Source organism: Amphibalanus amphitrite, unplaced genomic scaffold, assembly GCF_019059575.1.
Source record: "Amphibalanus amphitrite isolate SeventyFive unplaced genomic scaffold, NRLGWU_Aamphi_draft 000060F_arrow, whole genome shotgun sequence".
Classification (NCBI taxonomy): Eukaryota; Metazoa; Arthropoda; class Thecostraca; order Balanomorpha; family Balanidae; genus Amphibalanus; species Amphibalanus amphitrite.
In genome coordinates, this window is record NW_024881556.1 from 67400 (window position 1) to 90274 (window position 22875).

At 50.2% G+C, this 22875-nt stretch overlaps 1 protein-coding gene across 1 annotated transcript in view; it reads left to right on the forward strand.

Annotated features, from left to right (window-relative positions):
- The first annotated feature begins 399 nt into the window (after nucleotides 1-399).
- The window catches only part of LOC122378478 (regulator of nonsense transcripts 2-like), a 114473-nt gene continuing 91997 nt past the window's right edge, over nucleotides 400-22875 (forward strand). Inside the window, exons 1-3 of the mRNA XM_043359581.1 lie at nucleotides 400-626; nucleotides 1535-1654; nucleotides 16033-16182. Of these exons, the coding sequence (XP_043215516.1) occupies nucleotides 527-626; nucleotides 1535-1654; nucleotides 16033-16182 (370 nt within the window). The 5' untranslated portion in view covers nucleotides 400-526. The remainder of the gene's footprint in view (nucleotides 627-1534; nucleotides 1655-16032; nucleotides 16183-22875) is intronic.

Sequence of the window (22875 nt, forward strand, 5' to 3'; positions counted from 1 at the left end):
CTCGAAGTTCAGTTGACTGTCTATCGAGTGGTTATGGAGGGCGGCCACGCCTGGTCGGTCTGGAACACACCTGTTGGCAGACTGTGCTGGAGGTCGGTGTGCGGACCGCTCTGTGCCGGCGGTATCGACCGCGCCGTGTGCCTGTAAAGGACTGTACCCCATTCACCGGCCGTGTTACGGCGTGTGACGATCGCCCGTCGGCGGGAGGGGGAGGGGGGGCGGTAGTCATGGTGTCCGACACCACAGCGGCGCTGACGGGACCGTGACGGCCGGCGGACAGCGGCGCTGCCGGGACGGTGACGGGCGGCGGACAGCGGCGCTGACGAGGGATCGGTGTCCCCAGTCGGTGATCACTGATCGGTGTCCCAGTCGGTGATCACTGATCGGTGTGTCCCAGTCGGCGGCCGGTGGTGTCCGCGGTCGGCGGTCGGTGTGTGCGGTCGGCGGTCGGTGTGTGCGGCCGGTGCCTGCGCCCGCGGCGCCCCGCTGTGGCCCACCGGCCCACCTAGCCGCCTCCCGTCTCTGCATGGGCTGCGTGGACAGCAGGGAGTCGGTGCCGGTCGGCGACCGCGCAGCGGACGCCGGCGCCCACCGCGGCAAACTGGCCATCACGGACGCGCTGCAAGGTAACCGGCCTGTCGTCCGATCCCTCTGATCCATCCTCGGCACCACAATTACCTACTTATCAACACCTCAAGCCCCTGTTGCGGGCTGACGGTCACCTTCACCGACTCTAGTGACGCTCCGTATGGAGCAGGCTCCTGTGCGGCGGGCTGACGTTTTGCCCAAGTGGCCCGTCCCCTGAGACGGGCTCAGCCTTGGCGGCGCACCAGGATGGCCGCTAAAACTAACGTCTCTCCATAATGCTTATCATCCTTCCGGAACCCTAAAAAGAGGCATTTTAATATTTACATATTTTGTAGCGCAGCACCTGGTAGGCTAGTGGTGGGTGTGTACGAACCACTGCAGTGGGCCGGTGCCGGCGGGACTGTGACCCAGCGTACGGCGCCCATCAGCCGGCGGGCTGGTGGCGGCGACGGGGGCCGGCCGACCCGCCATACAGTTCGAGCAGTCCGTTACCGAGCCAGGACGGCGCGGACACAGCCGTCAGCAGTCACTAGTCAGCCCGGTGACCCGTGCAGACGGACAAACACAGTGCCTCAGTCTAGGACCACACTGAACGACAAAACCGTCTGTGACAGCAGTGCTGACATATGGGTATCTTATTTTTGTCGTTACGGCATTGTAAAAATCATCAAGTTCGGCGATAACAGCAAGCTTTGAATAGACGAAATGACTTTAAAGGCATAAATTTGATGCCTGTCTTGTTCCTTCTTTTGAAGCAATGCATTTCCTTTTAAAGTCGCAGAACTCTACGCGAATGAGGGGCGAGACAGAAGAATGCCCGCATGAGCTCGGCCCTTGTCGTTGTGAGAGGTCGTCGCCGGGCGAGTGCTGATAGCTGTCGGTGAGAGGCCCTCCGGGGAGGGGTACCTAATTCTATCGTCGCTAACCTCGTCACCATCGCCGTCAGATATCCAGGCGGACGACGCCGAGCTGGAGCGGGCCGCCACCAAAATCCAGTCGACGTTCCGCGGCCACCGCGCCCGCCGGCGGCTGCAGCCGGCCACCCACGGGGACTGCAGTGATCCCGGTACGTGCACTGCATGCCATCGATTTCACTCGGCCGACCGGCTGTTGGTGCAGGGTACTTTACCGGCCGGCCAGCCGGACAGTCGGTCAGTCGGTCAGTCGGTTAGTCAATCGTCAGCCGTACCTACATACATATACGCGCTAAAGTAACCCTCGGCGGCCGAGGGAGGTGATTCCCCTTCCTGACGAATATTTGCGCTAACTCTCGTACACTAAGAGAAAAAGGGTCGAACCTTAGTGTCTCAATCAATACGATCACTGGCGGTCCCAGGGGGGGGGGGCCACGGGGGCCATGGCCCCCCTTTGGTGCTGAAAGGTGGGGCCATACTATCTTTTGGCCCCACCTTTCAGATCGAACAAAAGTCCTAGAAAAGCTTTTCGTATGTTTCATTTTCTTTCTTGCGCCATCAAAGGACGTAAATTTCACTCATGAGTGGGCTCAGTTTCGCATTCTGTCAATTTGGCGGTCAGCGTCGCTGGAACCGGTTCACGAGTATGGCCGAATCTTATATGGAATATCAGCGTGGGTTTACTTGAGGCTCTCGTAGGCCCAGCAATGGCTGGCATGAGACCCTCTTCGGCAGTGGTGGGTGGGCCCTGCTAAAGGAGATTGGCTCTAAGACACTAAAGTAAGACCTCATGGGTTGGTGCTGTGCACCTCAGAAGCCCGGTGGTGACGCCGTATGCCGGCTTGGTTTCTTAAGGATTAGCGTGGGAACTCCGGGGCCTGCATAGAGTTTGCATGAGCTAGTATGTAATATCAGAGGCATGTGTGTAATGTGTACACAGTGGCGGTCACGGGGGGGGGGGCATCAGGGCCATGCCCCCCCAAAGGTCAATAAAGGGGGCCATCTTATCATTTGCCCCCCCCCCCCTCAAACAACCAATGGGCCCCCATATAGGTGTATGGGGCCCTGGCAATTATTCGATCGTCACGAGGCTAAAAAAACCCACGTCCACGGTCCAGCTATTAATATAGCTCCCACACCGCTGTTTGAGCGTCCTACACTGGCCTCTCAGGGAAGTTCAGTGGCGGTCAAGCGCCCACGTTGACCGCTAAGAGCCTACATCAACCTCTGAGACCCCACATCTGGCCTATGAGGGCCCCTAACCGGCCTCAGGGGTCCCAACCGGCGTCTGAGGGTCTCACACCGGTCTCTGGTGGCCTTATTTCTGTCTGTGGTGTCCCAAGACGAACCTTTAGGTGCCAATGAGGGCCCCGCACTGGCTGCTGAAGACCCGATGCCGGCCTCTAAGGGCCTGCATTGGCCTCTGAGGAGGGCCCATCTTGGCCTTTGAGGGCCCTCTGCTGGCCTCTGGGGTCCAACGACGGCTCATGCCGGTCTTTTAGGGCCCCACGCTGACCTCTGAGGGCCCATGTTGGCCTGTAATGACCCATATTAGCCTCTGAGAGCCCAACTCGGTCACTGATTGTCTCAAACTACTGGCCTTTGTAGTTTGCAGGCCCTGTACTGGTCTCTGAGGGCCCTAAACTGGCCTCTACGTGAAAACATACATGGGTGGGTTTCTGAAGATCAGAGGGCTCACGCAGTCTCCGGCACAGCCTTACGTTGGTCCTGATCGAGATTACTTTACGTCCTGATGGTCCTGCGCAGATTCCCTCATATTTCGACGTCAAGACCCCATGAGCCGGTGTGGGTCCTGGGGCTGGCAGAGACTGATGAAGTCCTTAGGGCTCAGGGCCAGTCTTTTTAGCAGTAAGACTAGGCAGGTTGAGTGAGCCCCAATAGAGCCGCTGCGAAGCCCCGCAGGAGTCGCGCGCGGCCCTCTGAGATGCCAATTTTGAAAGCTCGGAACCTGTGGGGGTCTCCAGAGGTCGGTGTACCTACTCTCTCCCGCCGCCACACAACTAGGTATGTTTAATGTTACCTATATGGGTAAATGTCATAGTCTGAAAATGCTCTCTGGGTTTCACATGCTTGTTCAAAGCAAGATGTATCTGTACTTTTCCGAATTGTTTTATAGTGGTAAGGTCATGAATCCGCGTGCCTGACCTTCCAGTATACCTATGCTACACCGATCCGTCGTCATGGTGCAGTGGGCCGACCGGTGGAAGCACCGTGGGACGGGAAATGGAACTGGTGATTTTGCCTTAAATTGAGCTTAACCCTATTCCTGGCGGGCTCCGCCGGGACAAGAAACTGGCGGGGGGGGGGGGCCGATTCGGCCCCCCCTGAGATCTCGAGAACGAAGCAAGATAGCGACAAGCGGTAAACGGCATCGGATACGCACGGCCAAGATCTACAATTTTTACTAAGGTCATTTTCAGGTCAGGTCAAAGATGACGTCACAGGGGTCGAAAAAGTCAAAATGGCGGCACTAGATATGGAGAGAGTTTTTTCTCGAATAACTTTCGAATTAGTCAAGATAGGAACAAACTAAGGGCATCATCGTGATCCTCTCGTCAATCCGCATCGAATGATATATATGTTGACCTCGAAAGGTCAAGGTCAAAGGTTGACCTCAGGTCACGTGACCTCGAGGTCATCATGTATATCATTCGATGCGTCTTGACGAGCTGAACACAATGAGACCATCCACGCGTCTGTATCTTGTTCCTGTACGGAGTTATTGGCCAAAAACCTTTGGTGACCTTTGATGACGTCACATGACCTCACAGCTGCCCAACAGCAAAACAGACCTCAAGGTAGTGAAGGTTGATCGTATATGAAGTCATGTATGGTATATGGGGCCATTCCGACCCGTTTTAGTGGTAAAAACAGGGAGTTGATTTTTCCCCCATTGACTTATAATGGGGAGGTCGCGAAATTGACCTGACCTTAGGTCACCGATATCAAAATTCCGAGATATACAAATTGCACATACTGGTACCCTAACTAAACCCTGAAGAGAAGAAATTGATCGGTCAAAAACTCTAGCTCTGGCGTGATTGCAAACTTTTCTGAGGTAGCGTCACCAAACCGCCTCTGGTGACCTGACCTGAGGTCAGATCAACTCAAAATTTTCAGACATGTTGCGTAGAAGCCTTTTAGGAAAAGTCAGAAAATTTGAGCTTCCTAGCTCAACGCGTTTGGGAGATATAACCAAAAAACCTCAGGGGGGGGGGCTCCTGAGGCCCCCCCCCCCCCCGCCAGGAATAGGGTTAAAGATTTCACGCAAGAATCAGATGGATGAAGCATAAGTAATGCCAACTGCGCGGCACCTCGTGGACGTAAAAAATTAGCCGATCACACCCCCCCCCCCCTCCCGGTGACGGATAAATGTTATGTCCCGCGAGTGTGACTTTGGCCCCCCCTTTTGCTAGCGGCTGCGACCGCCAGTGAATACGATATTTTCTGAAGTAAAAAATTTAGAACTAGATGACGTCAAATGGCTTCCTTTTAGACCCTTTATGTATAGTTTCGACGTCACAGACGTACCTACACACAAATTAAACAACTGCCAGAAAATAGAATTTTGATGTAAAGATAAATAAGAAAGCACGGTTGTGTGTCATATCAACTAGAAAAACCTGGTGACCTGAGGTCACATTTCAGGTCAATGATCCCAAGGTGTGTTCTAAGTTTTTTTTGCAAATATTTTCAACAAAAACGGTCCTACACTGACTAAACAATTTAACCCCACGCCGGTGAGTAGGGGAAGTTGGGGGAACGCCGAATACTTTTTTTCTGACGCCCGTAGCACGCAAGGTAGACAACATGAGCTATTCTTGTTGGCGTCATTCGAGAGGCCAGTCTTTTGCCTTTCAAACATACCAGGCGTATTTGATGAATTCGCATACCATTAAGCGCACAAACTAAAAATATCAAAGAAGTGACTTTTTCGGCGTTGCCCCGGACTGCGGGGAAAGCCGAAAATGGGAGAAATGATCTACGGGGAATGCCGACATTGATGTTTTGCCACTTTATCTCAAACTTTATCCAGAATTTATCAAAGCTGACACGCGTTTTAAGAGCTTGACGACGCTTGGTGAACACTGGAAGTTATAATTGTATGATATAATAAGAAAATGCCAGGTAAATAATTCCTTATAGGTAACAGGCCGTTGTGTCGGTTGAAAGTGTAATTTGTGTGACTAAAAATTCGCGTTGCTATTCTACAGCAGTAAAGTCCACGTAGCGTGCTTTAACGTGCGTAATTGCACGTTTTCGGCATTACCCCAGCCAGCCATACTTTCATTTGCAGGCCCATAACTTTTCAACGTGCCGTATAAATTTCAAATAGGCAGCACACTTATGCAAAGACATGCTGAAGATTGCTTGACCGAATTGGCCAGAAAAATGGTAGCATAATGAGTAAGAAACTAGGGTGACCCGCGTGCTCCGCAACGCGAAAAGGGATATTTTCGATCGGCGGGTGTTCGGTTGTTCTTGTGTCGGTTGGGTTATCTATCCATTTCGGTCGATTGCTTTTTGACGGCTAAACGTTTTGGTTTGTGGAAAAAATATCCACCGCATCGAGGTGCCCGTGTCTGATAAGCATGCTTTCCACTTCAGAATCTGTCAAATGTGCTTTATAATTTAGGCGCGTAGTTTTATGACAAATTAAAGGCGTAGATAATTGTCACTAAAAATCGTTTTGCAGAGGTTTGAAACATTTATATTTTTAAGAATACTGTTGCTTGTCATGCAAACGTGATGATTGGATCTTGGAGAGAATTGAATGCTCTTTCCAATGATAGCATTTTCAATTGTCAAACGTATCAGGTTAAGCAGCAAAATCCGTGTAATTATTTAGTGGCACATTTTGGACAAATACCATTTAATTCAGCGATTTTTTCCACATTGTTTTTGATCAATTAGCTTTTCACAATTTTTCCATGAGAGACGGTACATTTTTATTGCTAATAGGCGCTGTTTCAACTCATTCCGTCTGACGATCACCTGAAATTAATATAAATTCCAAAATCCGTCCAAAACGTCCATTTTTCAAAAGAAAGTGTCCTCCCCGGTGCACGTGGCGCGTGCCAACCCCTGCACCGCACACCATTCGATAGCCCGTTCGATTCTCTACACGATGCTGTTTTCCCCGTACCGGTCGGGCCCACGGTTACCGAGATATTGCACCGGGACCGGACCCGTGTCGGGCAAATTTGGCTGTTTTCGCCCGTTTTTGCCAGCCGATTAATACATGTAAAGTCTATGACGCGAATTTGCACTTTTTGGGCACGCGCCACGCGCTCGCTATCGATCCGATCGAGCTGAGACCCATCAAAGGCACGTTGTCCATCCTTGTTCTATGAGTTGCGCAAACTTCAGCGCGGTAGGTGCAACGGTGTGACCTGTAACCCGCGCTACGTAGCACCATGTCGCGACCTTGGTAATAGACAGAAACTACGTCACCACAAATCTATCTACTATTATAAATCTTAAAAAGTCCGCCGCCGCCCACGCCCACGCCGCCGTCGGGGTTACTCCCAAAAACGCTTATTGCGGCGCCGTCGATTGACGCGGGATGGTGAAATTTTGACGACTCGTGGGTCACGTAAATGAACAGGTCGTATTAAATTTTGGGCACGATGCGGCCGGGGGTGCGCCCGTGGCGCGTGCTCATGTGCGCCATAGGGTTAGCATTAGAATCGGCAAAAACAGGCTATTGCTCGGGAACGGTAAGGGCTACGGGGGTGAAATTTTCGCTGTAAGTCGATCGCGTGCACTCATTTGTCGTATTAAATTCTTGAGGGGGTGGGTTCAGCGGTGTGCACGTGATGGGGCCGCGACCGGCGCCGAGCAGAGGGCACGTGCTTTAGGCTCAGTTGTTCGCTTAAAAACTGACTGGAAATAATCAGAGCCGGAAGGTCATTGACCTTTGACAACGAATACCGGCGCCGGGCACCCCTCGCCAAGGGGATTCGCCAGTAAATACGATAAATTTGTGTTTGCAATATCTCAGCCGTTTCTGGGCCGATTAAGCTGAAACTTGGACTGTCGGTGGTAGTGTAGGGTAGGGTAGGGTAGGGTAGGGTAGGGTAGAATAGGGTAGGGTAGGGTAGGGTTGGGTAGGGGATTGTAGGGTAGGGTAGGGTAGGGTAGGGGATTGTAGGGTAGGGGTAGGGTAGGGTAGGGTAGGGTAGGGTAGTGTAAGGGTAGGGTAGGATAGGGTAGGGTAGGGTAGTGTAAGGGTAGGGTAGGGTAGGGTAGGGTAGGGTAGTGTAAAGGTAGGGTAGGGTAGGGTAGGGTAGGGTTGTGTAGGAGTAGGGTAGGGTAGGGTAGGGTAAGGGTAGGGTAGTGTAGGGGTAGGGTAGGGTAGGGTCGGGTCGGGTAGGGTAGGGTAGGGTAGAGTAGGGTAGGGTAGGGTTGGGTAGGGTAGGGTAGGGTAGGGTAGTATAAGGGTAGGGTACGGTAGGGTAGGGTAGGGTAGGGTAGGGTAGTGTAGGGGTAGGGTAGGGTAGGGTAGGGGTTGGGGTAGGGTAGGGTATGGTATGGTAGGGTAGGGTAGGTTAGGGTAGTGTAGGGATAGGGGTAGGGTAGGGTAGGGTAGGGTAGGGTAGGTTAGTGTAGGGGTAGGTTAGGGTAGGGTAGTGTAGGGGTAGGGTAGGGTAAGGTAGGGTAGGGTAGGGTAGGGCAGGGTTGTGTAAGGGTAGGGTAGGGTAGGGTAGGGCAGGGTAGTGTAAGGGTAGGGTAGGGTAGGGACTAGGGTTGGGTAGGGTAGGGTAGGGTAGGGTAGGGTAGGGTAGTAGGGTAGGGTAGGGTTGAGTTAGGTAGGGTAGAGTTAGGTAGGGTAGGGTAGGGTAGTAGGGTAGGGTAGGGTATGGTAGGGTAGGGTATTGTATGGTAGGGTAGAGTAGGTTAGGTTAGGGTAGGGTAGGGAAGGGTAAGGGTAGGGCAGGGTAGTGTAAGGGTAGGGTAGGGTAGGGTAGGGTAGGGTAGGGTAAGGTAGGGTAGGGTAGGGTAGGTAAGGGGAGTAGGGTAGGGTAGGGTAGGGTAGGGTAGGGTAAGGTAGGGTAGGGTAGAGTAGGGTAGTAGGGTAGGGTAGGGTAGGGTAGGGGGTAGGGTAGGATAGGGTAGGGGTAGGGTAGGGGTAGGGTTGAGTTCAAAAAGGGCCCAACATACAAAACACTTGAACACCCCGCAACTATCACCATCCCTTACAGTTCAATTAAAAACAGCTACCCAAATCTACCCAAATAATACAGCTAAATATACAAGTCAATCACCCAAACTAAGGCACCCGTAACATAACATAAATCAAAGCATACAGTTATCGCGTAAACCTGTACCTCTAGTCTACTATTATAAATCTTAAAAAGTCCCACGCCGCCGTCGGGGTTACTCCCAAAAAGGCTTATTGTGGCGCCGTCGATTGACGCACGAGGGTGAAATTTTCACCACTCGTGGGTCGCGTCATTCAACAGGTCGTATTGAATTTTGGGCACGATGCGGCCGGGGTTGCGCCCGTGGCGCGTGCTCATGTGCGCCATAGGGTTAGCATTAGAATCGACAAAAACAGGCCATTGCTCGGGAACGGTGAGGGCTACGGGGGTGAAATTTTCACGCCAAGTCGAGCGCGTGCACTCATTTGCCGTATTAAATTTTCGACGGTGTGGCTTCAGCGGTGTGCACGTGGTGGGGCCGCGACCGGTGCCGAGCAGAAGGCACGTGCTTTAGGTTCAGTTGTTCGCTTAAAACTGAGTGAAAAGCATCAGAGCCGGGAGGTCGTTGAACTTTGACGATGAATACCGGCGCCGGGCACCGCTCGCCAAGGGGATCACCAGTAAATACAATAAATTTGTTTTTGCAATATCTCAGCCGTTTCTGGGCCGATTTAGCTGAAACTTGGACTGTTGGTGGTAGTGTAGTTTAGGGTAGGGTAGGGTAGGGTAGGGTAGGGTAGGTTAGGGTAGGGTAGGGTAGGGTAGGGTAGGGTAGGGGTAGGGGTAGGGTAGGGTAGGGTAGGGTAGTGTAAGGGTAGGGTAGGGTAGGGTAAGGGTAGAGTAAGGGTAGGGTAGGGTAGGGTAGGGTAGGGTAGGGTAGGGTAGTGTAGTGTAGGGGTAGAGGTAGGGGTAGGGTAGGGGTAGGGTAGGGTAGGGGTAGGGTAGGGTAGGGTAAAGTAGGGTAGGGTAGGGTATGGTAGGGTAGTGTAAGGGTAGGGTAGGGTAGTGTAAGGGTAGGGTAGGGTAGGGTAGGGTAGGGCAGTGTAGGGGTAGGGTAGGGTAGGGTAGGGTAGGGTAGGTAAGGGTAATTTAGGGGTAGGGTTAGGGTAGGGTAGGGTAAGGGTAGGGTAGGGTAGTGTAAGGGAAGGGTAGGGTAGGGTAGGGTAGGGTAGGGTAGGGTAGGGTAGGGTATGGTAGGGTATGGTAAGGTAGGGTAGGGTAGTGTAGGGGTAGGCAGTGGCGGATCCAGGGGGGCAAAATGGGCATTTGCCCCCCCAAACGGCATAATTTTAACATTACGCCTATGGACGATGCATGGAAAGAATCGATAAATTGTTATGGTTTGCCCCCCCCCCAAACCTCTGAGCTGGATCCGCCTCTGGGGGTAGGGTAGGGTAGGGTAGGGTAGGGTAGGGTAGGGTTGAATTGAGTAAAATCCTAACTTACAAAGGACTCGAACAACTCGCATGCATCACCATCATACTTTACAGTTCAATTAAAAGCAGTTACCCAGTTCTTCACAAATAAACCAATAAAAATGCAAGCTTCTACACCCAAACTAATGCACCCGTTAATCATACATATCAAAACATACAGTTATCGCGTAAACCTGTACCTCTAGTCTACTATTATAAATCTTAAAAAGTCCGCCGCCGCCGCCGTCGGGGTTACGCAGTCGGTGTTACTCCCAAAAACGCTTATTGCGGCGCCGTCGATTGACGCAGGAGGGTGAAATTTTCACGACTCGTGGGTCACGTAATTCAACAGGTCGTATTAAATTTTGGGCACGATGCGGCCAGGGGTGCACCCGTGGCGCGTGCTCATGTGCGCCATAGGGTTAGCATTAGAATCGCGACCGGCGCCGAGCAGAGGGCACGTGCTTTAGGCTCAGTTGTTCGCTTAAAAAACTGAGTGAAAAGCATCAGAGCCGGCAGGTCATTCACCTTTGACAACGAATACCGGCGCCGGGCACCCCTCGCCAAGGGGATTCGCCAGTAAATACGATAAATTTGTGTTTGCAATATCTCAGCCGTTTCTGGGCCGATTTAGCTGAAACTTGGATTGTCGGTGGCAGTGTAGGGTAGGGTAGGGTAGGGTAAAGTAGGGTAGGCTAGGGTAGGGTAAAGTAGGGTAGGGTAGGGTAGGGTAGGGTAAAGTAGGGTAGGGTAGGGTAGGGTATGGGTAGGGGTAGGGTAGGGTATGGTTGGGTAGGGTATGGTTGGGTAGGGGATTGTAGGGTAGGGTAGGGTAGGGTAGGGGATTGTAAGGTAGGGTAGGGTAGGGTAGGGTAGGGTAGGGTAGGGTAGGGTAGGGTAGGGTAGTGTAAGGGTAGGGTAGGGTAGGGAAGGGTAGGGTAGGGTAGGGTAGTGTAAAGGTAGGGTAGGGTAGGGTAGTGTAGGAGTAGGGCAGGGTAGGGTAGGGTAGGGTAGGGTAGGGTAAGGGTAGGGTAGGGTAGGGTAGGGTGGGGTAGGGTAGGGTAGGGTAGGGTAGGGTAGGGTAGTGTAAGGGCAGGGTAGGGTAGGGTAGGGTAGTGTAAAGGTAGGGTAGGGTAGTGTAAAGGTAGGGTAGGGTAGGGTAGGGTAGGGTAGTGTAGGAGTAGGGTAGGGTAGGGTAGGGTAGGGTAGTGTAGGAGTAGGGTAGGGTAGGGTAGGGTAAGTGTAGGGTAGCGTAGGGTAGGGTAGGGTGGGGTAGGGTAGGGTAGGGTAGGGTAGGGGATTTTAGGGTAGGGTAGGGTAGGATAGGGTAGGGTAGGGGATTGTAGGGTAGCGTAGGGTAGGGTAGGGGTAGGGTAGGGTAGGGTGGTGTAGGGGTAGGGTAGTGTAGGGGTAGGGTAGGGTAGGGTAGGGTAGGGTAGGGTAGGGGATTGTAGGGTAGGGTAGGGTAGGGTAGGGTAGGGGATTGTAGGGTAGGGTAGGGTAGGGTAGGGTAGGGGATTGTAGGGTAGGGTAGGGTAGGGTAGGGTAGTGTAGGTTAGGGAAGGGTAGGGTAGGGTAGTGTAGGGGTAGGGGTAGGGTAGGGTAGTGTAGGGTAGGGTAGGGTAGGGTAGGGTAGGGTAGTGTAGGGTAGTGTAGGGTAGGTTAGGGTAGGGTAGGGTAGTGTAGGGGTAGGGTAGGGTAGGGTAGGGTAGGGTAGGGTAGGGTAGGGTAGGGTAGGGTAGGGTACTACCATACAAAACACTTGAACACCCCGCACCTATCACCAACCCTTACAGTTTAATTAAAAACAGCTACCCAAATCTATCCAAATAATACATCTTAAAATACAAGTCAATCACCCAAACTAATGCACCCGTAACATAACATAAATCAAAACATACAGTTATCGCGTAAACCTGTACCTCTAGTCTATCTATATTATAAATCCTAGAAAATCCGCCCACGCCGTCGGGGTTACTCCCTAAAAGGCTTATTACGGCGCCGTCGATTGACGCAGGAGGGTGAAATTTTCACGACTCGTGGGTCACGTCATTCAACAGGTCGTATTAGATTTTGGGCACGATGCGGCCGGGGGTGCGCCCGTGGCGCGTGCTCATGTGCGCCATAGGGTTAACATTAAAAACGGCAAAAACAGGCTATTGCTCGGGAACGGTAAGGGCTACGGGGCTGAAATTTTCACGCAAAGTCGAGCGCGTGCACTAATTTGTCGTATTAAATTCTTGAGGGGGTGGGTTCAGCGGTGTGCACGTGATGGGGCCGCGACCGGCGCCGAGCAGAGGGCACGTGCTTTAGGCTCAGTTGTTCGCTTAAAAACTGACTGGAAATAATCAGAGCCGGAAGGTCATTGACCTTTGACAACGAATACCGGCGCCGGGCACCCCTCGCCAAGGGGATTCGCCAGTAAATACGATAAATTTGTGTTTGCAATATCTCAGCAGTTTCTGGGCCGATTTAGCTGAAACTTGGACTGTCGGTGGCAGTGTAGGGTAGGGTAGGGTAGGGTAGGGTAGGGTAGGGGTAGGGGTAGGGGTAGGGGTAGGGTAGGGAAGGGTAGGGTAGGGTAGGGAAGGGTAGGGTAGGGTAGGGTAGGGTAGGGTTGGGTAGGGGATTGTAGGGTAGGGTAGGGTAGGGTAGGGGATTGTAGGGTAGGGTAGGGTAGGGTAGGGTAGGGTAGGGTAGAGTAGTGTAGGGGTAGGGTAGGGTGGGGTAGTGTAAGGTTAGGGTAGGGTAGGTTAGGGTAGGGAAGGGTAGGGTAGGGTAGGGTAGGGTAGGGTAGGGGATTGTAGGGTAGGGTAGGGTAGGGTAGGGTAGGGCAGGGGATTGTAGGGTAGCGTAGGGTAGGGTAGGGTAGGGGTAGGGTAGGGTAGGGTAGTGTAGGGGTAGGGTAGGGTAGGGTAGGGTAGGGTAGGGTAGGGGATTGTAGGGTAGGGTAGGGGATTGTAGGGTAGGGTAGGGTAGGGTAGGTTAGGGTTGGGAATGGTATGGTAGTGTAGGGGTAGGGTAGGGTAGGTTAGGGTAGGGTAGGGGTAGGGTAGGGTAGGGTAGGGTAGGGTAGGGTAGGGTAGGGTAGGGTAGGGTAAGGTAGGGTAGGGGTAGGGTGAAGTTCAAAAAGGGCCTAACATACAAAACACTTGAACACCCCGCACCTATCACCAACCCTTATACAATTTAATTAAAAACAGCTACCCAAATCTATCCAAATAATATACATCTAAAAATACAAGTCAATCACCCAAACTAATGCACCCGTAACATAACATAAATCAAAACATACAGTTATCGCGTAACTGTATGTTTTAACTGTAAGTAATAATAGATAAAGTGTATTTGGGATGGGTCTGGCGGGTCATACTGATAATTTCACATTGAACAATGGACTAATGATAATTTCCCAAAACAACAGACTGGCTGGCTAGCTGTGCTTGCTTTGCCTATATCCTGGATAATATACTACCAGTTATCAGAATATGCATAAGTTTCTATATAGGTTGATGCCTATATTGTTGGGATTAACTATTGACTTGACCATAGCCTCTGTGTTAGTGTCCAAGTAGTAACCTACTTTTCTGATGATCTGCGTAATTTTGATTGTTCTAGTAGTAATATAGATGCAGCTTCAAGGGCGCATGTAGTACAAGGAACGCGTACCTTGAAAACGCTCTTGGCGCCCTCACAGCCGAAGTATTCCGAATGACGACTCGTAACAAACATGCGATAATTGTAGTCACTTAAAGGAAATAGTTCACTTTCACGAAATTATTTTTTTTGCAATGGATTTATGATTTTTTATGTTCAAAATGATCAGCAAAGAAAATAAAACCTATTTATAACAAAAGATTATTTTCTATATTTTGATATAGGAAGAATTTTTCAGTTTATGTAAGGCACACGCGATCCAGTATGAAAAGAGCATGGGTCCCGAAAATTCTTCAGAAACTAGAGAAATTATCGCGGCCACCGGCATTTGGGCGATCTGCTGCTGCTGAATGTCCTTATTGATCAGTACGAGAATTTCTCTAGAGTTCTCGTAGATAATTTCTCTAGTTTCTGAAGAATTTTCGGTACCCATGCTCTTTTCATAGGGGAGAGTGGGGCAATGGCGACACCATAAGCATTTTGCTCAATAGCTTAGCTATTTGAAGCTATTTTATGGTGATTTTGACTGTGGTTATAGCCAAAGGAATAGGCTTTCAGATAACACCCAGCTTAAGTATCTCAGATCATTGATGACAGATTCAGAGCCTACGCGAAAATGTGGTGAAAAATGGAGGTGCAAAAAAGCGAGGGGTAATGCCGGCCACTAGGTGCCATAGCACAAAAAGTCGAAATATTGTCACTGGTATTTATCCTTAAACCGTTCTTTCGATGGAAATTTAAGTGAGAATTAAGAAACGACAACTGTATTCAGCAGTTAACAGTGCACTGCACTGCAACACAACACTGCACTCGCTGCAACACAACAGAGCAGCAAACTAACACAACCGTAAACAGCAAGCAAACTAACACAGCCGTAAACACAGCAACCCGAAACGTTGAGCTTTAACGACAGAAGTCGCAAACAAAACCGCGTGGAGTCATTCCGGACACGTGTCCGGTATTACCCCGAGGTCAGCTTTATTTTAGGAAAGCAGGCAGCAGTCAAAGGCATTGCGTCGCAAACGCCTCACATCCAGCAGTCGCCTAAGAAATGCTTAATTGAAGGTCATTGCAAAGCAGCACTTCTGAAAATGCGTTAACACATTTCACAGTCAGCTGATAGATGCTACAAAAATTAAAAATCAGATACGAAAAACATTTAACGCTATAAAAATGAAAATAATGGAGCTACCGTGACAAACATGCACCACGTGATAGAATGGCGCCCAACTGAAATGTAAACAACATCAGCTGATTAGTGATGGACAAAGTACTCACTAGAGATGGGTGGCCGGCATTACCCACCGTCCGCCATTGCCCCGCTCTCCCCTACTGGATGGAAATATATGCAAGGCACACATCCTCAACGCAAGACACCTTTTTCGGGACGAGAAATAGAATATCTTTGCCTAGGGTGATCGTTGGGCTGTAAAAGCTCCTGATTTATGCTCGTCTCAGCCCAGGCTACGGAACTGCTATTCCAGTTCAAAACCCATGTTAAAAAGTGAAATATTTCCTTTAAGCTTCAGAGCATCACTGACAGGTGGCATCCATGTCTTACGGTTTTCGAAATATCTCGAATTTCGGCTTTGCCCCAACTCCGGCATTACCCCAACTTCCCCTAAACCTTTTATCCGGCAGCCATTTTAAACCACCGGCGTGCGGAGTAGCCTCCACCAATCACCATTACCCGCCCAGTACTATCCGATCCAGAAACACTTGATGCAGAAAAGATCCAGCGATATCAGTGCAACGCTAGGGTCGCGCTGGTAGGTAGGTACAAGGATCGCTGGGCCTTCTCTGTGCGGGTATAGGGAGGCCCGTGCAGTCCCATAGGATCCGCGGGCATCATTGGAACTTCTCTGTGCGGTGCTTGAGGTATAGCTCTGGGCGGGTAGGTAGTACTTGGTCTGACTACCGTCACCGGTGTGTTATCCGGATAGTAGTGGGCGGGTAAGCGTGGGGTCACCCATCTGCCGATATTCAAGAATGGCTGTGGATAGGCACCGACTTACTCGCCGGCCTCGACTTTACCAGTTTTCAGTGTAGAGCTGTAGAGTTAGGACAGTGGCACTTACCAACGCATTTGCCGTGTCAAGAATCGTCGAATAAAATACATTTTGTTTGTAAACAGTCAAGTCTTATGTTGACCTCATGTGACCTCGAATGACATTGGCTGACTTTGATGATAGTCCACAACCACTCCATATGGGTTTGTCCTTTTGCCGGCAGAGCTGACGGCGGCGGCCACCAAGATCCAGGCGTCGTTCCGCGGCCACCAGGTGCGTCGGAGAGACGAGCTGCACCAGCGGGAGGAGGAGCTGTACCGCCAGATGGAGCAGCTGCACACCGCGCGCCGGCCGCGCACCGCCACAGACCAAGGTGAGTGCACACACCTACCACAAGTGGTAGGTATAGGTCTAACACCGCATGGTTGGCTCTGGCTTGGCTCTGGCGCACCGCCGCGGGTAGCTTGGTATGAGAGAGCGAGAGCGAGAGGAGAGAGAGAGAGAGAGAGAGAGAGAGAGAGAGAGAGAGAGAGAGGGGGGGAGAGGGAGCAGAACCTGGGTGCGAGGGTTGTCAAACCTAAGGAAGGGCTATGGGAGACGAGCACGTCAAAGGGCTGGGCCCTTTTTCCTTTAAAGGAAAAGGGCCACCTTCGTGAAATATGAAGATATCGTTGTTTTTCATTTTGATATTATTATTTTTCATTTTCTTTTTAAAACTGGTGCCAGAAGTGCACAATTCGCGAAAAAGTATTTAAAACTATTTAACATATTGGTACTATGTTGATACTCTCTACGGCACCTACTGTAGGATGGCATAGCGATGACGTCACACTCAAGCCAATCAGCGTTCAGAAGACAGACTCGTCGGATTGTGTCAGATAAGCTGATTGGTTAAAGCTGAGCTGGTTGGAGCTGATTGGTAAAAAACCAAAGCCTCGCCGCGGGTGGCTGTATTGTCGGATAAGAACGCATTCCTGGGATAAGGACGCATTCCTGGCGTGTTTTCTTTTAATCCGCGCCCCACTGGGGGGGGGGGCTATTTATAGCCCCCCTCCCGTTTTTCTGCAATAACTTCCAAACCGCTTGACGTATCGACGCCAAACTTTCAGTACCTTAGGCTGCATCAATTTGACACCTTGTGTCAAAATTTGAACTTCGTATGTACTATAGGTCGGCCGGAAATGACGTCAGAGTGACGTCATGTTCGGCCGATTTCGACGCAAAACATTGAACCACGGCAATCGCTCCCAAGAGCTGAGTTTTTAAGCTAGATCCAATTTCTTTGCATGAGAGGACTCAGAATAGACTGCGCTATCAAACTGCAATCACGGATTTTCGAAATTTTGAAAATTTGGAAAAATTAATATAATAAAATTCAAAATTTATATTTTTACATTTTTTTCCAAAAATTTTTGACTTTTCGAAAAAACCGGAATATATGTGATAGAACGCATTATTATGACTAACTCTAGCAAGTTTTAGCTAAATATCTTCAAAAATGGCCAAGTTTTACGCATTATTGCAAAAAAATCACAATTATTAATTTTTCAAATCAATTTTTCAGCACGTATTTGACATCGTACAACAATATAAATAGCACCATCGTGTTCCTGAGCTCAAACTGCATCCAATAGACACCTTTTTTGTTGAAAATTTTCAACTTCAAAATTTGACCTTTTTTTACCTGAAAGTGACCTGACCTAAGCTAAATTTGACTCAAAATGACCTCCAATGACACAGACGACATCAAATTCGGAATCTCGGTTCTAAATGGACCATAAAACATGTGTCACGTGACCGACTCATGATATAATATTTTCGTGACCTGTGATGACCTGACCTTGACCTGAAAATCAAAGTACGAGTTTGGTACCCTCGGGGTATCTAGAGCATCTGTTCACGAGTGTGTGATCCAAAAATAAGCCTGATCTGACTTGTAAGACGGCGGCCAGAGCCCAGAACGTGAACAAGCCAAAATGCTAATAATTTTTACTTTGACCTGACCTGTGACGTCATTGGTGACCTCGAGGTCAATGAAATTAGGTTTCGCTCGACAGTTTTTCCGGGGCTATCAGACGCCGTTTGAATTTTGACGATCGGCCCAGTAGTTTCGGAGTTAGGAGGGGGGGGGCTATGAATAGCCCCCCCCCCCCCAGTAGGGCGTGTTATACGCAGACCCCAGTGGGGCGCGGGTTAAAATTGCCGATAACTACGAATGGAGGCCGAAATCGGCCGTAAGGAGGTAGACAGTTAGGTTTTCGGACACGGGCTACAAGATGGCTATCTCAGTTTCAATCCCCATGTTAACCCTATTAGTGGCAGGCTCCTGGCTACCCCCTATTAGTGGCAGGGGGGGGGGACTGTTTACGACCCCCCCCTTGATATCTCGAGATCTAACGGGCCGATTTTCAAAATTCAAACGGCATTCGATTTCGCTCAACGTGATCTACATTTCTAAAAAATAAAAATTAAAAAATGTCAATAGGGGGGGGGGGGTAGAGGGGGGTAAAAACGGGCAAATTGCAGATAAATTTTAGACTGTTTATCACGGCCAGGTTTCTGAACCAATCTTAACGCCACTTTTGCCGATCGATAGAGAATGAACCAGGAATTCACATGGATCCTAAAAATATGCATTTTCAAAAATCATAGGCGGATACAGATCATTGAGATTCGGGGTGCACAAAAAGTATAGTAAATAAGGTTTTTGTTGGTACTGTTTCTAAAAAGGGTGGTAATGGTCTTGTTATGTTACAATTTTCTTATGAGAGAACGACTACAATTGTATTGGTCATGCATAGGCGGTGTCAGGGCACCTATGTTGGGAGGTAAAACATAACCCCCCTTTTTGGACGCCTGGATCCGCCTATTATAGCAAAAACGTGTCAAAAGAGGATGCACAATAACTGTATATGTTATCACATGATACCTTTCATTCACTGTTCGTAAAACTGGTGCAGCATCGTGATCTTCGCCCAAATGACTCGCTTCACGAATAGGACCCCCCAATTCCCAGTGCTCTGGAGCCGCCCCTGGTAAAGTTATGAACTTGAAATTTTCAGGGAATGTGCCCAATTTAGTTTTAGGAAAAGTCAGAAAATTTCAGCATCGTAGCTTCAGCGGTTTCGGAGATATTCCCGAAAAACCTGAGGGATGGATAAAAACAACCCCCCCTGCCACTAATAGGGTTAAAGGTGGCCCTTTTCCTTTAACGACGTTCTAACAGGTCCCGATTTTCCCGACTTTTGGATCATTGACCGAGTCCTAACCTGGAAGCTCAACCAATGACCTATCACCTAGGTCCTTAAAATTGGGTATCATCCGCTTCCTCTCATCACGGGCAACACTCTCGTTTTTTCCCGCGAAGCTTTAGCTCGATCAGGGGCGAAATGAAATGGCAAGGGAGGGGGTCCAACGGACCCCGCCTCCTATACGTTTGCGGCCGGCAAAACACCAATACGGGCGAGGATTAAGGAGTGGTCTCTTATTTACCGGGTAGACAGACAGAATAGCATCAATATCCTTTTTTGTTTTGTTTTGTTGGGTTAGGCCCTTTCGGTCGACAAGACCATTGCAGAGCCGGAAGGATGATAGGAATTAGGGGGAGACATTGGTCTGGGCAGGCACCCTAGTGAGTCGCCGGGGCTGAGCCCGTCCAGAGGACAGGCCAGCCAGCCCCAAGGCACTCACTGCACCCGGCTACGGGGTGCGCTCCCTCGGGAGCAGCGGTGCCGCTCCAAGGGAGCAGCCCGCATGAGATAAAGTCGCCTGCCCAGCCCGGAAGGCGGTTGTGGCGTGGAGGAGAAGGATTTCAGTATCCTGAGGATAGAAGCACGGACAGGTGATCAATATCCTACCCGGATGGAGGGTATATTTAGGGCACTGCAAGTGCCGGTCTTCAGTAGCAGGGGCGTAACCACGCTAGAAAAAATGGTGCGGACAAACTCATAAGGGGCGCCATTATTTTAGGGGGGCGCCATCATTCGAGGGGGCGCCATCGCCTATAAGGGAAATGGAGAGCGAAAGAAGGGCACCTTCATGTGAGAGCGGGCAGAAGAGTAGCCAGGGGGCCAGGGGGACGTTCCCCCCCCCATCAAGTTCAGGGGCCCCGGGCCCGATGTGCCCTGCGACGCCTATTGGCCGCTGGGGTTCCACCACGCTGGCCATACCTATTTCAACTCAGAATGGCCTCGCAAGAGCACCTCATTGGCCTTCTAAGTAGCCACGCTAATCTTCGTAAGGGTCCCACGCCGGTTTCTGAGGGCCCCTTGGCGGCCTCTGAAGGCCCTTCACCGCTCTCTGAACCAGGGTCTCTTACCGGACTCTGAGGACCTTTGCCGGCCAATTAGGGACCAGCAGCTCTGCGCAGGGCTGCGGAGTCGATGGATTTTCGGCGATTCCGACTCCGACTCCGACTCCGGCTTTCAAAAACCAGCTTCGACTCCGACTCCGACTCCGGGCAGAATTGTCGACTCCGACCGACTCCAACTCCCGACTCCGACTCCGCAGACCTAGCAGGGCTGCGGAGTCGACAGATTTTCGGTGACTCCGACTCCGACTCCGGCTCGGGTTTCTAAAATCGACTCCGACTCCGACTCCGACTCCGGTCACAACTGTCGACTCCGACCGACTCCGACTCCGACTCCGACTCCGACTCCGCAGCCCTGGCTCTGCGGACCCCACACCCGTATGTACCTCCAGGATATACCGCCGACCTTGTCGGCAAATGAATGGTCTGTAAGTTGCAACAGCAGCTCTAAAGGTCCCACACACGCCTGTGATGACCCTTAACTAATGTTTGAGGGCCCCACAACGGCGCCTTGAGGACCCTCAGCCCTCACCAACGACTGTGAAACCCACACTGGCACCGATGAGGGTCTCATACCAGTGCCTCTTAACCCGCGCCCTGCTGGGGGGGGGGTGTTTGAACACCCCCCTTGTGGTTTTTTCGCGAATATCTCAAAAACGTTTTTGGTACCTACACCTTATCATACATCAATTCTACACATGTTGTGAAAAATTTCAGACCAAGTTCATTCAAGGTCAGGTCACCAGGTCACTTGAAGTGACCTCACCTCATAAAAAGTTTCAATGTCTGTCATAGCTACACCGAGTGACCGATCGCTTTGAAACTTTCAGGGATTGCTAACAGCAATAGCATGTACAAAATGTTTATCTCAGAATTTTGATATCGATGACCTAAGGTGAAAGGTCAGGTCAATTTTGCGACCTCCCCATTACCTATAAGTCAATGGGAGAAAATTGAAATGCGCCTCTTTTGGACGAAAGACATTATAAACACTACCAAACACCGAATTACAAGTAGTTTAGACACACTGAACATGAAAATAGTGTCCGTGACCCTTGTTTATGCCCTGAGGTCATCTTAGGTCACGAATGGTATCTAACAGTTTTTCGCAAATAACTTTTGATAGAGGCATGCTAGAGCGATGAAAACGTCTTATATGTGTTCAGCTCGACGATACGGATCGACTGATATGCAACATGACCCTTTCCAGTCAGGTCATGACCTTGACCTGAGGTCAAATTTTCAAATTGACCTTTCAAGATCAAGTTATAGTTCATTCGATGCGTCTTGACGAGAGAAACACGATGCCGGTGAAAGTAAGCTCGTACAAGGCTTGGGTCAAAAGTTATTGCAGAAAACTGTTTCCGAAAAAATCGGCTATTTTTGCAGTTTTTGCCCCCTGCAGGCAAACCCGTTGACGTTAGGTCAAATCTGAGAGAATTACTCAGAAAGGGCGTTAAAGGAAAAGGGCCACCTTTAACATGGGGATTGAAACTGAGATCCCAGCTAACAATTTGCCGTTGTTACAACGTCGTTTAAACGTTGTCAAATGGTTACCACAACGTCCCGATTTATCGTTGTGACAACGTAATTTTGTAGACTCCAGACAACGGCGTGAGAACGTCATCCGACCATGCATTTGAATGTCATCGCAACGTTTCTGTAACGTGGCCGTGACGTCCCAAAACTGTTCTTACAACGTCCCGCCAACGTTATGAAATGTTTTCTGTAACGTACCAACAGTGTTTCTGGAACGTTGTCACCATGTTTCCGCAACGTGACTACAAGGAGTATAGAACGCTTTGGCAACGTCTCTGCGACGTTTTTATCACGTGCGCACCACGTTGTCGCTACTTCGTATTGCCGTCCCTGCGACCCTGAGTTGACGTCCTAAACATTTTCGCAACGCCCTCTCAACGTGTTCGCAACATACTCAGAATGTGTTTCCGACGCTCTCTTCCCGTTCTCTAGACTTGTAAAAAAAGGCATGTAAGAAGTGTATATTTCAATACATCATACAGGTCAATTTACAACAACAAAAAAAAAAAAAAACGACGGCGGCGGCATCGGTGATGGGGCATGGGGCCCAGGGGCGCCCCCATGGGGGCGTGGGACGGAATTGGGTTCTACCGGCTCTGGCGGCGTATATTCGGATGCAGTATGAGTAGAGCATGGGTCCCGAAAAATTCTTCAGAAACTAGAGATATTCTCGCGGCCACCGGCATTTAGGCGATCTGCTCGTGCTTTTGTCACTGGAGCGCTTCTTTCACGGAGATTGCGCCGGCCGCCTGCAACGGACGAAAAATACACGGCTTTGCAATTCGGCTGATCGTGGGAAAATACAGCCGGAGGTCTCGGCTCTATGCAGGTATACCACCGGGAGAGATGTATTTATTGTATAGTATATACCACTGGCTCGATGTATAGCCTGCAAGTTGGCTTTGGTGCAAACATGTCAAACAGGGTATAGGGCGGATCGATGTAAGCAAATCAGACGTTCAATTGACAATTTCCGATTCTTATTCGATAACGACCAATTATATTTTATTTTGGGAAGTGTTATTGGGACCGGAGCAATAAAATCTCATTTTTCCCTGTCTCCTTACCTATCTCCCAAACCCCTTGCTCACGATCATCTTTCCTCTCTTTAGGTATCAGTCTCCTTCCCGTCCTCCCCGAGTCTCTGACAAGTAATATCCATATCTCTAAGTCTTTTCCTTCATCTGATCCTCCTTTCTCTCACCACCCTTCTCTCTC